Here is a 17,570-nt window from a genome sequence, read left to right on the forward strand (position 1 = left end):
ACCGCATCTTATCGATAACATGGGAGACACGATAAATAGCGCCGTCGCAAAATTTCTGTACAATTGTTTCTAATGTTTTCTAGCCAACTCAAGAAGAGCAATCATCTTCTTGAGCAACTATGGTGGTAAGTTTGGCTCGGATTTTACCTTTTTCTCCCTCTCCCCCCTCATATGATGATTGCAAGCAATTCAGAACCGCTGCGACTTACACAGCTTTGCTGTGGTTGATTTAAACCGCCTATTATCTGACATTTTACTCCTTTTTTCTATTTTATCTGCATACCGTGGTCCAGGAAGACGACGCTAACAGGAGAAAATCAGACGCAATGACCTTAATTCAGGGTCTACGGCTGTTGCGGCCGGCGGTACGCGCACCACGGGTCACCAGACTAAGTCAGTCCTTCCACATTGGGCAGCCAAGTGGCACAAGTAGACTCCAGGATGGAGCCGGGAGGAAGAAAAAGGAGGATAGAATAGCAGCAGAGGCAGGACGCCAGCAGGATACGGCACAGAATGAAGAGGCTAGGTCGTCGGAGTTCAAGAAGTCGCGTACCAAGGCGCTAGAAGTGGCCGGCGAGAAGGGTCTGTACAAGGAGACACATCCGCGCCTGGTCCACCGCAAAAAGCCAATGTCCGTTCCGGCCTTTAGAAAGATTTGGAAAGATGCCAAGTTGGACGATCCCAGTAACAACGAGGTCGTCACATTGTATGGTATGCAAAATGAATATATGTCGTCCCACGAGAGCTTGTGGGCGGCGCCGTCCTCACCACCGGCTCTTGCTGACAGGCCACAGGCCGCGTCCAATCCATTCGCATGCACGGGAACAAGCTAGTCTTCGTCACCATTGTCAATGAATTCGAGAAAATACAGGGAATGATCAACTACCGCAACCTTGGCGCCGTCCCTGACATGAACATTGACACGTTCAAGCTCTTTGCCCGGTTGATTGAGAAGGGTGACCACATCTGTAAGCTTACTTACCTCGTTGATCGTCCAGGCTGGTGATCTGAAGCTCACCAATAATGCAGCCATCACCGGCAAGCCCACCCGCACGAACACCGGCGAGCTCACCGTTCAGGCCGTGGTCCTCCCGGAGCTCCTCTCCCCAACCATGGAGCAGATCCCCCAGACCCTGACCGACCCGGAGACACGCTCCCAGAAGCGTCATGTCGACATGATGGTCAACCCCGAGGTCGCCGACACCCTGCGCCTGCGTTCCTATATCACAAAGTACATGCGGGACTACTTCCACGACCAGTCCTTCCTCGAGTTCCAAACCCCAATCCTCGCCGAAAACGCCGGCGGCGCCGTCGCCCGCTCCTTCACCACCCAAGCCACCGAGTTCCCCTCCAAGGAGCTCTCCCTCCGCATCGCGCCCGAGCTCTGGCTCAAGCGCCTCGTGGTGGGCGGCGTCCACAAGGTCTTCGAGATCGGCCCGGCCTTCCGCAATGAGGGCATCGACGGCACACACAACCCCGAGTTCACAATGTGCGAGTTCTACAGCGCCTACACCAACCTCCCCGAGCTCATCACCCGCACCGAGGAGCTCCTTACCGGTCTGGCAAACCATTGCCAGGACCTCATCTCCACCCAACTCACATCCCTTCAACCCCTCGACCTCTCCAAGTTCGCCCGCCCCTTCCGCCAGCTCGAATTCATCCCGGCTCTCGAGGATGCCCTCGGGTTCCGCCTGCCCAAGTTGACCGGCAAGGACGCCTACTCTGAGCTCATCGCTGTCCTCGCCCTCAGCAAGGTCGAAGTACCAGGCGGCATCCCGCCGACCATGCCCAAACTCCTCGACCGCTTGGCGGCGGTGTATCTCGAGCCGAAATCCTTTGAGGGCCCCCTCTTCATCACGCACCACCCCACCTGCATGTCCCCGCTAGCAAAGAGCTTCGTCTGCCCCAAGACGCTGCAGCTGGTATCCGCGCGCACCGAGCTTTTCGTCAACGGCCGCGAGCTGGCGAACATGTACGAAGAGGAGAACGACCCGGCCGCGCAGGCGCGTAAGCTCGCAGACCACCGCTTCCTGGGCACCGGCAAGGACTCGGCGCCGCTCGAAGGGGAGGACGCTGAGCCGCTGAGGGATGCGCCCCTCGACAAGAGCTACATCAGGGCGTTGGAGGCCGGCCTGCCGCCGACGGGCGGCTGGGGGTGTGGTGTAGAGAGGCTTGTTATGCTGTTCTCCGGCGCGAACAGGATTAGTGACTGCTTGAGCTTCGGTACGTTGAGGAATGTCGTGGGGTTGACATCTGAAGCGCAAACCCGCTCAGAGTCTTCTTAATTGCTGTCATCACTGAAGCGGAGTCGTTTATTTGCGTATACCTTATTTCGGAAGGTCTTGTGGCCGAGAAACAGCGAGAGTGGGGATCCTCGAGGCCTTAAGGGGGTGCCAGAGAGAGCATAGAAGCGTGTAACAACTTGTAAAACATCACACCATCATAGATGTACAACCATGTAGACTACCCTAGCAACAGAGACTGGGGAAAACCAACACTACTATTCGCTGGATGAAGTAAACAAGATGGTACCAAGAGATGTGTTGAACCGAACCGCTGCGATTCGCAAACTGCCTGAGCTAGTGCTATCCAGTATCCAGAGTGAAATGAGGAGATGGGCAAGTGGCCCCCAAGTATGACAAGGGCAGTATATATATGTGACGGCCACTCCGTGTAATGGAAGAAAGAGAAATAAGTAGACCAGTAAAGCTAAAAACCAAATAATGTGTTGTCGGCCTCTAGAAAACCCCTTGATGTATGCAAAACTAAGGGGGCCAGTGCCGACTCCCCAAGATGGCGGAATCCCCACGTCTTATGCTGTCCTCCACAGGAACGTGCCCCGTTTTTCCAATTGCAGTTGAACAATTCAAAAATCTCCAAAGCCTAAGTGTTGTCTTGTCGTGATGTGCAGAGATGGACCGTAGATGGTGGTCAGAGTTTAGAATGTGAAGGGTAAGCCATTTGATGTCGTTTGGTAGACAGCAGTGGTGGTGAGAATACGGAAAGACGCGAATTGGCGGCGCCGAATATCAAATTCACTCGGCGTGAGACAATCTTCGTAACGCTGTTACCAGAATGAGGCCTTCCTATGCTCCTCCTTGTCTTTAACGGTGTCTTTCCAGATCACATACTCCCATGACTGCTTGCACGCCCACTTATTAGTCCGAGAAGGCTTCTGGCGCGCCAGTGTCGGGTGGTCTTCGTAGATTCCTTTTGACTCTTTCAGCCTGTTCACAACGTCTAGAATAGCTGCCTGTCCAGAGGCTCTGAGGACGTCGTAATCTCTCATCGGGTCAATGAAATCTTGGGTTTTTGGTAAGAAGATGTGTCTCTCCAACGCATTGACTCTATGGACATTTCTCAATGCGGGAGGATAGATGAAGTCGTTGCTCAGGAGAGGTGCCATTACCTCCTGCAGCTCCTCCTCCGTCGGCTCGTACTGCCGGTGTTCGGGATCGTCCGAGGAGTAAAGCAAAGACGATAGCAAGCTCGTCTTCTCTCCAAGCCGATGGTGGCGCTCCCCATCGAGGGCATAGCGCAGGTCGCAGGGGCGACAAACGCGCTGCGACTCTGGGCGCAGGTCCATTTCGCGCCGGAAGAGGAGCTTGACCATCGTGTAACCGCAGCGGCAGCAAGTGTGTTTGCTGAAGTAGGTCTTTCGGGAATGGTATGCCATTTGGTGCTTGCAGCCTTGAAGCATGCTCAGCATGACTTGATCCTCGAGGTCATCTTGAATGTTCGTCGGGAGGGCGAAGTACGACTCGGTGCTTTGGCGCGCGTCGATCCATGTGAAGAGGTGATGCATAAAGACGGCACTCGTTCCAAGTTTCATTGGGACGAGATCGAGGAACTTGCGAAACGGCCTGTCTTTAGAAACCAAATCAATACCCATGGGAATCGCCTTCAGAACAGCCAATAACACGGTCGCCAGGATACCAGTCTGAACATCGACCGTGAGGGGGTCCCAGGAGACGATGTGGGTTCCTTGGCGGTTGTCGTGCGGGCCACTGTACGCTCGGGGATAGAACTGCAGATTGACTGGCTTCCTTGCCGCCTTCTTGGCGTTCCAGTAGGTTAGATCAAGGAGAGGATTGATATCTCCAATGTGTAGAAGCTCACAGTTGATAATGCCAAGGTCTTCGAGCCTGGGACATGTCGAAAGAATCATTTCGACGATGCGGGTGTCAAGCATCGGAACTTCATGTAGGCGAATTGCCTTAAGACCAGCCCCGTATTGGTGGAGAGCCCTCACTGTTGTCTTGTTAGCTAATAATGCAGTAACTTTAGTTGAGCAGGAGGCCTACACATGGGAATATTGTAGCTGATTTCGCGAAGGTAGTGATGCCGACTACCCCTACCCCTGTCTTGAGGAAGAAGGTCTTGATCATGGCAACTTGTTTCAAGTGCAATCTCGGCTGCATGAAGCTGCTCATCACAGACCAGGAATGAGAAGAGCTTGGTGTAGATACTGACGTTTGATTTGTTATCCTGGGCTCTGTTCCACAAATTTGCGCGTTGTCTGTCGCAGGCCCAAGTTTTGGGGACGCCTTTGATGCCGCCGGACGTGACATCCGGGTCTCTCCCTCGGACGAAGAGGTTGCGTCCGATTCCAATCGTCTCCTTTCGATGGTGATCGATGCCAATGAGTGCTTGTGGTAGCCAGTCACAGTCTTGATAGTCCCCGATGGGAAGGTGAAACCGAGACTGTGGCAGGTCAATATCATAAGAGTTCGTAGAAACTACAATGGAATAAGGACTTACAACATATATTGCAATGGCATCTGAGCACGCCTTTGAGGCTGAAGCAAGTCGACCGACGTCAGGTGTGTTCATGTACCAGAGGGTTGCGATGACCTCTTGGCCGATGGGCACAACTGCCAACATCTCCTCGAAGGTGGTTTTGCGGGAAGAGTTGATCAGTTCTTCCGGAATCTTACTCTCGTCCTCTGTCTTCGACACTGGTTCGCTGAGAGGAGCATTCTGGACTTCAGAGGCATGGATTTGGCCCTGACGAAGCTTGTTCCAGAAAGGAGGCCCCGGCATCTTGTCGCCTGGAAGATCTGGCAACATGCCATTGCTGCCAGTCAAGATTCCCGCGACAAGGCTGATTTGATGCTCACGTTGCTCATCATAACTCCGGCCTACTATTGGGTGGCACTGGCCGTCTTTGGGGACGGTGACCTTCATGATGCCGATTTGGAGAGGAGTCCTGGAGATGACCATTTTCATTATGTACCCGTCGAAGAAGTGACACAGGAGGCCGGTTGAGACTGAGGGGATGCAGTCGAATTATATGGAAATAAGCAAGAAAGGCTGTAGAAGAGAAGAGCAGTGTGAAACGGAAGAGAATTACGAGTGCAGTATTGAAAGGCAATCAAAGAAGAGTAGAATATGTATGGAACAAAGACGATAGCTTCAGCTTGATATTGGCTGAGCTTGCGAAAAGGAGAGCTCAACGCAGGCACGGGATTACTGAGAGAATGATTGAAGACGTATGTTTAGAGAGGCCAAAAAGAAGTTAGAATATCAATTGGGCAGAAGCATCCGGGAAGTGAATCTGGTCAAGTTGAACGAAGACCGTCGAGATTGATTGAAAAACTGAGGAATCAACCAGTGTGCTTCCTTTGTAAGTCAGCCATCCAGAGGCGAGGTTGTTGTGTTATGCTGAGGTTGAACGAGAACCCTGGACGAATATGCGAACGAGGGCAGGATATAGAAAGGAAGGGGCGGGCGCGAGAAGAAACGCCGGAAGCAGCGATACGGTTTACGTATATTGAAAGGGAAAAGCAAGTTAAAAGAAGTTTCGGCAAAGTCCAGCAGATCTCGATGGCATGTCCCTGAGAGCTATTTGTACTGAACCAGAGGTCAAATAGTTTGGTTAATTGGGTGGAAAGTCTCAAGCAAGGCTTCAATGGGGCAAGGGGACGACAACACTCGTGGAAGGAAAGACTTACCCAGTCGCCGCTAGTTTTTGGTATGATATAATACTTTCCCCATACCAAGAACATGACAAGTAAGGAGGTAGTCTACACTGATGGCAATGATCGCTTTGGGAACGAGTTGCAGTCTGGGAGCCACCAAAAGAACACAGCATGCACCAGTATTGAAAACACTTAAGATGTGGGTTGTGGGAAGGACAGACTGTAGGAATTGTCACTGGGTGTGTATCGGCAGGTCAACATTGCACGGGCAGGCAGGGGAGAGCACCAGGCTCTTTCCGAGAATATGGAACCTATGCTGACTTCACATCAATCTTGTTCTAGAAAAAGAGTTCATATGTGCGAAAGACAAAAAGCCCTGCTATACGATAAGTCGGACGGCATTATTGAGCTGCTCAGAGAACAGCCTATCGTGCAATAACCATTACATTGACAACGTTTGCCCTGTAGTAATTACAGCCTAATTCTTATATTGAGCAATCCGTAATGGTAGATGTGAAGAGTCGCTCACAAAGGACAAGTCAATTCTCTTCAGTGACCGGTCTGAGTCTCGAGGGCCACGATGATACGAGGAAGTTGTCCAGTTTCCCCACCCTTTTCAGAAAGCAGGACGTTACAATAATACCTCGATGGCAAACGTGTCTCCTCCTGAAAATCGATATGGATAATGTTCCATCCGGTTAAAAGCGCCGGTGCAAATAGTTTACAACAGCGGCTCCGCGTCGCTCGAGGCAGACATGCCAAGGGTACAGGGCTTCATAGATGCCAAACATCAACCGCCACCCTTGCTTCCTCCTGCCAATCCAACAGAGCAAACATCAACTATATTCCCAATGTTCACGCTAAGATGGGCTTCATAACAGTGTAGCTTTGCATCGCAGAGACGTGAGCGACCCGTTACAACCTGTCACTGAGTTACGACTTCTCTCTCTCGATATGTTTTAACCACAGGCGCAAAAATGCCTGGCCTTGTCCCCTTATGAAGTCGATCGCATTCGCCTATCACAGTGACATCCAGCAACCCGGGTCTCGAATATTTTGACCCAAGGATAGACACTTGCCAGTGTGGGCAAGGAAAATGGTTTCGTCTCTAAGCAGGGAACGGCAACTCTCCATCATCTACTGGGAAACAGGCCAACTACTCGACCGCCCCGCGTCAAGAACTTATAACTCTTGATATGGGAGTCTACCACATATTGCAGCGGCCACAGAACTCGGAAGTAGCCTGTTTGGTGAAAAAAAGGACAACAAAAAGAGGCTCTAGACCAAATAAATCTGTTTGATGATACTAAGACAATATTGGCGCTCATGACGCATCAATGTATGAGGAATGGAAACAAGAATTTGGTAAGCTTCTTTCCAAGATAGAAGAAAGACAACGGCTCTGGGTAGCGCATATCCGAACTGAATCAAAGTCGAGAGTTGCTTGTTGGCCTGCCAGTATGTCCAATTCTTTGCTTGAGAGGATTGCAGGCAACTTCGTAGCATTTGTTCTGAAGTCAACCTCGGCCCAAGTACGGTCTGGCTGGCATGTTGTTTCCGACTAGTTCCATGGACTTGACGCCTCAGAAGCCACAGTGCATCGGGAAATACGTCTCAAAGTGGCTTGTCCTGCCCTCGGCAGTGTGATAAGAGCTGCAGCCCTTATTGGAAATACAGTGTTAATAAGCCAGCAACAAACTTAACAGATGACGCAGAAAAAAAAAGGCCACTAAGACGGATGGCACGGTTGGATCAGCCTAAGGATGAGCGGCAATGGCGGCGATGAGAGAAGGAGACTTCCATAGTGGTACGACCGACGTCGCGAACTACCCAAGGACGCTCATGCACCCTCCCAGTATTCGACGGCGGGCACTTGACTCGCCATGGTGCGCGGGGATCTAGAACATGGCAAAGGCGAGGAACCGAGAAACCAGACGCATCATGTGCATGCCAACGGCGGGGCTTGCATGAACGATATTTTTGTGTGCCGGGCCTTGCCAGCCATGGTGTGAAAGCGTGGAGGATCAAAACCTGAATGGTGGTGTCGAACCCCGGGCGGGCCAATGCCGGAGACCGTCACCGCAACTTCGTGTCGACGAAGACACCGGTGATGCAAAAACCAGCCCCGAAGAGGAACATGGGAGAGAAACCCGACTAACTGAATATGAAATCGACCGGGGAGGGCAGCAAAAGGTGTGCCTTGACACCGGTACTTGCACCCGCCGCCTCGTTTATCGTTGACATGAGCAAGACACTTTCTCGGAGCCCAAAAACCAGGATGAGTCCCATAGCCAAACAAAGCTTTGGAACCGACGGACATCGGATTACTGCCCTTTGATCGGGAATGGGATGGCCCCAGCTACGGCAAAACCCCGATGAGCAGCGAGCCGGTTCACATCGGAGGAAATGTAAAGGTTCGGGCACAGGCATTCCTGTTGACCTGGGACACCTTGCCAGCAGGAAAAGTCGGACATTCTCTTAACTCTGGCCGACTGGCGGCCTCATTGCCTTCTGCAGCGGAGTGCCTGCCTTGCTTCGCGTGTCTCGACTAATACCCCGCCCGTATCGACGAGAGATGGATTTGTTTCACTTGCGACATCGCTTGCTGACAAGCTCCAGCTGAGCCGTCGTGTGACGATGCGCTTAGTCTGGTGGCTCGCTCTGTAAGTTAGATGTGCTCACTAAGAGTGACGGATCATCGAAGCCGCTTATGAGAAGCGACTCCGACGAATATGCAATGGTGGCGAAAGAATGCGTGCTGAGGCGGGATGGGTGCTGATACCCCCGGGCGGTCCTGTCGGTAAGGTCCGCAAGCCAGGGCGGCGCTGTCAGGTTCGAGGAAGCTCTCTCAGTATGGACATCGGGTGATCAGCACCACACGGCTGAAACTGCGGGCATGCGTGGACAATACCGGTAGCCAAGCTAGTTTGAGCAAAGAAAGCAACCCAAAAAGACAAGACTGGCCCCGGTTAGCCGGGGCAGTCGGCGGATATTATCAGGAAGCCGGGGCCTTCTACCCGAGCCTGATGGCTGGTAGTGTTGCCGCGAATTACGCAGCCCCAAAGTAAGACTGACAAGCCGTAGATGTGGTGGTAGCCTGGGGATGCGGTGGTGGTCGCAGGTCTCCCGCGGTGCGTTGATGTTTCACTCCGCAGAGCCGTCTTGAGCTACCCCAAGGCCGCCTGTCTCATATTCTGGACGACGGCATGCGTGGCCAAAACCGGCGACAAAAGCTATATGCCGTCCCCGTTAGCAAAAGAAGCTCTGCAGAAATGCGTCAAAGAGTTGTTTGACACCTGTTGTCTGTGGTAACGGCGGTCAGTCGGCAAGGCATAGCATAGCAAAGCGCTACTAAGGCCTAAGTTTGACACAAAACGGCCAAGTCGAAGGCGGCATTCCAAATGGCCGTCCCCACTGCCATGAAGGGGAATAGAGTGTGATCATGCGCATACGCAGGAATAACAAGGAGGAGGGGGTGGTCTGTCGAACATGACTGGTCAGCCAGGCTGGCGACGGCAGCAAAAAGGTGCCATCGGTAGTGGTCCATCAGGGTCCGCAGCGGCAATGGGTGTGGTGTACATTTACTTTGAAGACGGGATAGCGAGGCAGAGTAGCCAGATGTTTGACGAGAATAACAGTTCTTCAGCACCAAAAGGCGGCCAACGAAATTGCGGAAGCAAGATGTAGCGCACCAGCTGGAAGAATGCTTGGAAAGTGGCGGTGGATTCGTTCCATTTTCACCGTCACTTGTCTGGGTGTGCTTGCCTTCTCTCATCAAGTCTGGCAGTCCAGTACGGATAGGTACTGTGGTACATTTTGGGCCTTACGTAAGGCGCATCGCACTTCCAAGCAGGGCAGCTGCCAAATCATGATCCAGACGAAGAGAAAAGATGCAAAATCCTGATCAACCACTTGGATGGCCACAGACGGTAAACTGCCATCATGATCTCCATCAGGCCAATAGGGTTTGAGCCAACGCCCGCCATCATCCTACTTTCTCTGCGGATCCCTGTGGTGCCACGCCCTGCCATGTCATTCCAGACAATCCAGCACGATACCGTCCAACTTTCGACCCCATCTCCATTTCCAGCCGGGCTATTCGAGCCACTACAGCTTCCGCCCCTCCCCTCCCCTCCTCCGGTCATGTGTATCTGAGACTGCAACGACGGCCCCGATTTTAACCAGGGCTTTCTGCGCGATTCTGCAGTTCGGCAAGCTAGATCAGGGAGATGGCAAGATGCCTTGTGGCAAGATTGAGGAGATGACAATGTCGCCATCTAGCCAAGCAGGGCTGTACGTGGTCTGATGAACACTCACTCACAATCCTTGTGGTCCGCCGAAGATCCCACCGCCCAACTCTAACTTTGATTGAACAAGCTGGTCGCCAGCTGCCCTGCTCTGTCGTTCCGGGCGAACCTAGAAGACGACTGTCAGTCGTCCGGCTTGCCTGGAAGCCCACTAGGGCGGCGGCAACAAATCGACACTATCGCCGATCTTGAGTTCGAGGTGCACAACTCACGTCCGGCCCCGAGCCTCGTCCCACATCGCCATGAGCTGTTCTCCGGCTGCCGGGCCTCTCCCTGGAGCCACTGCCAGCGTGACTGGCCACGACGTGGGGCCAATTGAAAATCTGCTGTGAATGCAACTTCTTAATCCGGGAAGAAAAATCAAAGGAGATATGGGACAGGGATCAGCTGGCAGGGGTGCTGGAGACAGTCATGAGGGAGGTACGCGCAACCCGCAGCGGGCAGGTCTTGGTGGCATCTGACGGCATACATAGTCACTCAACATTGATTCGGCTCCCAGGCATGGGCATCCTGGATGCTGAATCGCATTCCACGAGTGGCTCCCTCGTTCCTCTTCCACCCACCCATCCCATGAAATCCCCAATGTTTTATTGACCGTTGAACGGATCAGAGGGTGGAAAACCAAACACCCAAGCCCGGATGGCTTCCAGATCTCCCCAACACCAGGTGGCCTGGCTAGCTATGCTCGTGCCGTTCAGGGGCACGGCGTAGCAGTCGAGCACGGCTCTGTAATCTTTCGGCCCCCGAACTTGTCCAAGGAGCCGCGATCTGCCGTTGCCCGCCCGCCGGCCGCACGGAACGTCGGCTGTACCTTGCTCAGTAGAATAAGTCACATTGTGCTGGCGCGCTTCCGGTAACCAGTCAATCCTGCAAGTTCAGGCACGCTTCAGGCGAGAATAGCCAAGTGATTTTAATGGGATCGCGATGGTAGCGCCGCGCTGGAACCCCTCAAAGCCAATAGTGGCCGCCTCGGACGGCCCAAGGCTCTTTGTTGAAATGAACGCGGTGCCCGTCAGCAATTTTTAGCTCGGCAGTGGCCGTAATTTGCCGTCCCTGCGCATCTGCATCTGGCCCCAGTACGAATGGCCACTCCCAACTACCCAAGCATCAGGCAATGTCCAAGTGATGGCGGGTACGAGCCTCGTTGGGGATATGTTGTGCTTAGGGCCCCTGAGAAGTCGGCGGGCTGGAATCAGCCTCAGGCCTCTTGGCAGGTCTGAACTGGGCGTGCGCTCAAACAGAGCCCTCAGCAAGAGATTTCTTTTCCCTTTCTTCAGGATATGTTCTTGGCTGGGCCTGTTGGCTAGTCTCCGGTGTGTGCCTATTTCCTGGTGGCCTCTCAGGACTACACGGTGGAGGAGAATTAATGTATCCTGTTCTTATGCTGTGGTCCTGAATCTCGAGAGGAAGAAAAAAATCCCCGTATGTATCCTTTGATCATGAGAGACAGTGGTGCGGCCCCCTACATCCCCGTCAGTCCCTGTCGGGAGCCCAAGAGGACCAAGACTAGGCCTGGCGGCAACTAGGATTGTTTGGATCAAATATGCGGAATGGGTCCAAGTCAAGGGCTAGTGGATCTCCGATTGATTGGTAGTCGCACAGTGTCGGGCGGCTTTTGTTTCTGATTGTCATGAGAATGGTCTCTGTTGTCTCTGCTGAGGTGGATCCATCGTGCCGGCCTCAGACGAGTCTTCTTTGAACGACTTCTCCTTTTCCGGACCGCTGCCGTTGCGACGACAGGAATGCGGCACCCCAAAAGGGGATCCGATTGTGCGTGGTATGGCGCCATGTCACATCTGCCAGAGATACGACGTGCGCACCCGATCAACAACACCCAAGACCGCGCTACGGGAGGAAGAGGCCGAAACATCTGGATACTTGCCCTGCATAGACAGGTTCCATGCATCACGAGAAGAGGGCGCCCATGGGTACGAGATGGGAGACGGAGCCCGTCTGTGCTGTGCAATAAATACTCTGGGGTTAGACCCCCCGAGATAGCGAGCGACACGGACGACGGTGACTGGCAGACCGGACAGGTCGCAGTATCTGCACAGATACAAGAGGAAATGGATGGCACCTCAGCAGTCTTGCAGGCGCCCTGACCTGGTTGGCAGCCGCATTTCATTACCCGACTCAGTTCCTTCATTCGCTCCCTCTTGCGCACAAGTGTTGGACGAACGCAAGCGCCATCGGCCTCGTGGTTGACGACACGCACACGCACACGCGCACACACACACACACACTCTCTCTCTCTCTCTCTTTTTCTCTGTCTTTCCCTCCCCCCTCCCTCACCCACACACACACACTGATTGGAGCCCCATCAGTCAGTTCTCCTCGCGCAACGAGGCCAATGAAGCACCAGGATAAGGTGCGCAGGCTGATCGACACACCCGCTCAGGATAATTCTTACTTAGGCAGAGTCTGACCTGAGTCACATGGTTTTAAAGAGGATGCAGCTAGCAGACTAGCGGCACATCTCGACAGAGCGTCCTGTCCCCGTTTTCTCCATCGTGGCCCTATGGCGTGGCTGGTTTGATAGGGGACCACCATGACTCCTTTTTTCTTTTTTTTTCTTTTCTTTTCCTGCTGCCCACCTTCCACGTCTCTTTGACCATGTGGATTCTGGCCCAATGTTAATTAACGAGGACGAGTGTCTCGCCTCCTTGAAAACGACCTGACCTGACAAAGGCTCTTGTCGCAGAAATGGCGAGCTAGACCCCTCCCTTTTGCAGCAGAATTAGCCGACGCCACGCGAACTGTCCAGTTTCCAACGATGGTGATGAGTAGGCTAGAGCTAGTAGTCGCGTTTTTTTTTTTCAAACGGCGCTCGCCAGTGAGAAAACGGTGTTGCAGTTTTGGCCCTTGAGGAAGGCGAGTGTTTGATTGACGGCGGCGAACGAATGCCCAGCCATGCCGGCACTTGGCCGCCGGTCACAATGCTCCCATGTGCTCCCGTACTGTATGCAGTAGGGCAGAAAAGTGCCAGGCCAGCAAGGCATTAGCGCATACGGCGTACAAATAAATGCAATACGCGCGTGGTCACCAGTCAGTGTTCTAAGGCGACTGGATACGTACGGCATACGATGGTACGGCAGCCAGCCAAGCCCATCTCACCCGTCAAGAGGTTAGCCAGTCCCAACTCTTCTCCAGCTGGCGCTCAACTGTTCGTCGAGCTCCTTTGAGATGGTGGGATGCGTAGCGGTTGCAGGGTGGGCACTTCTCTGTGGTTGCCATGCAATGCGCGAGAATGGAGTGCATCGATGGCACCCTCGAGGTGCAATGACGTCCGTCATGGGCGGGCTGCAGGACGGACATCACGCGAGCCTAACCAGAGGCAAGGCGGTCCTGTTTTAGGGATTTGTTGAATTTCCCCCTTTGGAGTTTGGTTTTTTTGTTTCTTCTTACCTTTTCGTCCCTCTCTCTTTCGAACAGAAGGCGAGAGAAGACGCGAGTACGCCTGGGCATGGCATCCCGTCATTCGCCCACACGGTTATCCATCCACTTTGGATCGTCGCGGCGTCAACTTCTGACCATCGAATGTAACGGTATTCGTGCCCCATAGAAAGAGCGGTATCAGCAGAGGCATAGATGGCTTGACCACAGTGCGGCATGAGTCACTCCCAACGGTTGCTGAAATATCCCAGTCGCTTTTTTCGACCTTAATTACACCTGCCGCTGGTGATAAACCAGAGACGATGTGGACGGCCGCTGCCCCTTTTTTGCCGTGGCTACGGATACCATTGGTACCTTATCTAACCAGAGGTTGACGACGGCCGGGTCTAGGTCCGGGTTCAGCGAATATCGAAATCACCCAGCCATGTCTCCTGGTCCACCGGCTGAAAGATGGGAAGAAAAGAAATGAAACCAACCGTCTAACAAACGGAGAAACGGTTTCTGGGCCGTCAACACGCTGCATCCATCTGCCACTCCCCTTTTCAACAACGCCCTCCCCCCCGATTCATTCTTTTTTTCTTTTCTTTCCTTCTTCTTCAAGGTACTGACAGGAGAATAGTCAGGTACGTAGTATCGTCGCATCGGGGGCGGACGCCGGCGACGGAGGGGGAGAAGAAGCAAAGAAATAAAAGATTAAAAACGAAATAGGACGGCCACTAACGTCTGGGAATGGCGGCGAGAGTGGAGCCCCCATGGCATGTTCCCGGCAACGCAGCAGGGTCCAGGCAGGCAACCCCCTGACGCTGTCCGCAGTGTGGAAAGGCTCGTTCTGCCACGGCGCCCCCTGTCGCCCTGCGCCGTCCTTGTCGCCCAAGGCGGTACGTACCGCTCTTCTACATACATGCAGCTAAGGCAACGGGTCTTGCAAATTTCGTCCCACTCGGTTGCGTGCAGCACGGGCCAGTCCCCCTCGCACCTGGCAACTGAGCAACACCAAAGCACAGCGACAGGGAAAGAGCTACCAATGCCATTGCCCCACTCTCCTTAAAGTGGAAGTACGTACCTGCGCCAAAGAAAGGATACCACACCATGTACACTACGCTACATTTTCCCAAGGTGCGACGCTACGCGCTCTGCAATGTACTATTCCCGCTAGACCAACCCGTGCCTTGGCCCTTCTATTTGTTTTATTTTTCACCCATCAAATCTTGAGGCCGGCCATCCAGACCAACAAGCAGGCCAACAGCTCATCGGATCCACCCACGAGCGATACACAGGGTCAGTGTACCGTTTGACACTGACTGGCCGCTGTCGTGGGCTGTAGGTACTGACAGGGCTGTGACAGTCCCGGAAAGTACCCTTACTAAAAAAGTATCCGTTTGGAACGGACCCTCTCGCATTCACCCTTGTCTTGCACCGTACCTCACTTCGCTCGTCGAACCTCACACACCTCGAACAGCGTCCTCTCGCGCACCAGCAGCCAGTCCAGCAGACCTCATCCTCGTCATCTTTCTTACCCGCACTTGCCCGGCCTAAGCCTAGACACCGCCCGCCGCCTCCCTTCCTCACTATAGTGTACGTACGGTTTTGGTCCAGCCACCACCGTCCAGACCGTATCGCATCGTACCCCCCCCCCCCCCTTTTCCCACACTCTCTTTCCTGCGCGCACAACCCAGGGCAACCGGGGGGGGACCACTCAGGACGGGGGCCACGCCTCTTTTTTCCTTTGCAAGGACTGACTGGACCGTGTGAACCTCCATCAACCGGGCCTCCTGGCAAGGGCAAAGCCTCTTCTTGTCACGCTGCCGCGAATAAGTACCCCCAGCGTCCCGCTCGACCTCCCGTTTTTCTTCTCTCTCCTTCCCGTCTTCTCTCTGCCACCATTTACAGGTCTTCTTTTTTTCTGCCATTATTCCCCAAGAGGTCTGCTTGACTCTGTCACGGAGATCACATCACCCCTCCACGACCATACAGTACTTTTAGTAGTGCTTTTGTTTTACACCTTTTCATTTTGATACCCAAGTCTCTCGCCTGACTTTTAGATACCCACCCCCCTTTCCCAACAACAACACCCATACACATACACAATGGCCGAGGAACAGAAGCCCGTCGAGGTCCCCAAGGAGACTGTCCCTGCCACCACCGAGCAGGTCGCTGCCGAGACCAAGCCTGTCGAGACCGCTGAGGCTCCCGCTGCTGCCCCCGTCGCTGAGACCACCGAGACCCCGGCTACCACCGCTACGGAGACGCCTGCTGAGGCCGCTGCCACCGAGGCTGCTGCTCCCGTCGAGGAGGCCAAGAAGGAGGTCACCCCCGTCGAGGAGGGTCACCTCGAGCACAAGGGCATCAACTTCCCCAAGTAAGCCCAGCGCGCCAATCCCCACGCTTCGGTTTCATAGTACTAACAGGTCCACCTCAGGAACTTCATCTACTCCAAGGAGTTCTTCTGGTTTGGATCCGATGCTGTCGAGTCCAAGAACCTCTCGTCCTACCTGAAGAGCGAGAAGTCAACCGAGACTGCCCACCACAACGCCGCCTGGGCTGCCCACACTGGCAAGGGTCTCCTCTTCTTCGGCGACAAGACCGCTCCCCAGGGTGTTATCAACCTGGTATGGATATTTGTTTCACTTGCACAGAGAACACCTCGCTAACATTGATTTGCCAGGCTGATGCCTCTGAGCCCGCTGCCGATGGCGCCAACAAGTTCCACTTCACCGCCAAGGCCCACAAGCACACCTTCAAGGCTGGCAACGCCGAGGAGCGTGACAACTGGATCTCCCAGTTGAAGCTCAAGATTGCCGAGGCCAAGGAGCTTGCCACCGCCGTCGCCGAGACTGAGGCCTACAAGACCGCTCTCGAGAGCCTCAAGCCCGCCAAGAAGGAGGAGAAGAAGGAGGAGAAGGTCGCCGAGGCCCCCGCTGCCGAGGCCCCCGCTGCTGCCACCACCACCGAGACTCCCGCCGTTGAGGCCCCTGCCGTCACCGCCACTGAGGAGGCTGCCAAGGAGACCCCCAAGGAGGAGGAGCCCAAGAAGGAGGAGCCCAAGCGCCGCTCTGCTAGCCGCAAGCGTGCCTCCATCTTCGGCAACCTGCTCGGCAAGAAGGACGAGAAGAAGGAAGAGAAGAAGGAGGAGAAGGAGGAGACTGCTGTCCCCGCTGTCGCCGAGACCTCCGTTGAGGAGACTCCCGTTATCCCCACTATTGAGACCCCCGTTGAGGCTCCTGCTGCCGAGACCCCTGCCGCTCCCGCCGTCGAGGCTCCTGCTGCCGCTGCTACCGAGGCTGCTGTTGAGGACAAGCCCGCCGAGGTCAAGGAGACTCCCAAGGAGGAGAAGAAGGAGAAGCCTGTTCCTACCAAGCGCAACAGCATCTTCGGTGTCTTCGGCAAGAAGGAGAAGAAGGCTGCCGTCGCCGCTGAGGCAGAGGCTGCCCCCGCTCCTGCCAAGGAGGCCGAGGTCACCCCCGCCGCTGAGACCGCCCCCGTCATCCCTCCCGTCGAGGCCACCACTCCTTTGGCCGTCGAAGTCACCAACCCTGGAACCGTTCCCGTCGAGGTCAAGGAGACTGCTCCCGCCACCAACGGCGAGCCCCGCCCCGATCTGAAGGAGAAGCGCAAGTCCTCCCTGCCTTTCGGCTTCGGCAAGCGTGACAAGTCCCCCGCCAAGTCGCCTGCCCACTCTGACAACGAGGAGACCGAGAAGCAGGAGAAGACCAGCACCTTCTCCAAGCTCCGTGCTACCATCAAGGGCCGTGGCAAGCCTTCTGCCGAGAAGCCCGCCGACAAGCTCGAGAAGACTGAGGAGAAGCCCGAGGAGGTCCCTGCCGTTGAGGCTACCAAGCCCACCGAGGAGACTCCCGTTGCCGAGACCTCCAAGGCCGCTGAGGAGCCCGAGAACAAGCCCGAGAACGTCGCCACTCCCGCTCCTGCTCCTGTTACCGCCGCCGCATAG

The 17,570-nt window shown here is 54.6% G+C and overlaps 3 protein-coding genes across 3 annotated transcripts; 2 read left to right on the forward strand and 1 right to left on the reverse strand.

Annotated features, from left to right (window-relative positions):
* Positions 1-326: 326 nt before the first annotated feature.
* EsH8_VII_000801 (uncharacterized protein) lies at positions 327-2,285 on the forward strand (the record flags this gene model as incomplete). The annotated part of the gene is made up of 3 exons (XM_083270934.1): positions 327-711; positions 795-968; positions 1,030-2,285. The coding sequence occupies 3 exons, from the start codon at positions 327-329 to the stop codon at positions 2,283-2,285; spliced, it is 1,815 nt and encodes a 604-aa protein (XP_083128491.1).
* A 782-nt stretch (positions 2,286-3,067) lies between these two features.
* On the reverse strand, positions 3,068-5,223 carry EsH8_VII_000802 (uncharacterized protein; the record flags this gene model as incomplete). The annotated part of the gene is made up of 3 exons (XM_083270935.1): positions 3,068-4,251; positions 4,305-4,704; positions 4,762-5,223. The coding sequence occupies 3 exons, from the start codon at positions 5,221-5,223 to the stop codon at positions 3,068-3,070; spliced, it is 2,046 nt and encodes a 681-aa protein (XP_083128492.1).
* A 10,485-nt stretch (positions 5,224-15,708) lies between these two features.
* On the forward strand, positions 15,709-17,570 carry EsH8_VII_000803 (Pleckstrin homology domain-containing protein; the record flags this gene model as incomplete). Its single annotated transcript, XM_083270936.1, has 3 exons — positions 15,709-15,980; positions 16,041-16,230; positions 16,287-17,570. The coding sequence occupies 3 exons, from the start codon at positions 15,709-15,711 to the stop codon at positions 17,568-17,570; spliced, it is 1,746 nt and encodes a 581-aa protein (XP_083128493.1).

The sequence above is a fragment of the Colletotrichum jinshuiense genome, chromosome 7 (assembly GCF_051148585.1).
Source record: "Colletotrichum jinshuiense chromosome 7, complete sequence".
Classification (NCBI taxonomy): domain Eukaryota; kingdom Fungi; phylum Ascomycota; class Sordariomycetes; order Glomerellales; family Glomerellaceae; genus Colletotrichum; species Colletotrichum jinshuiense.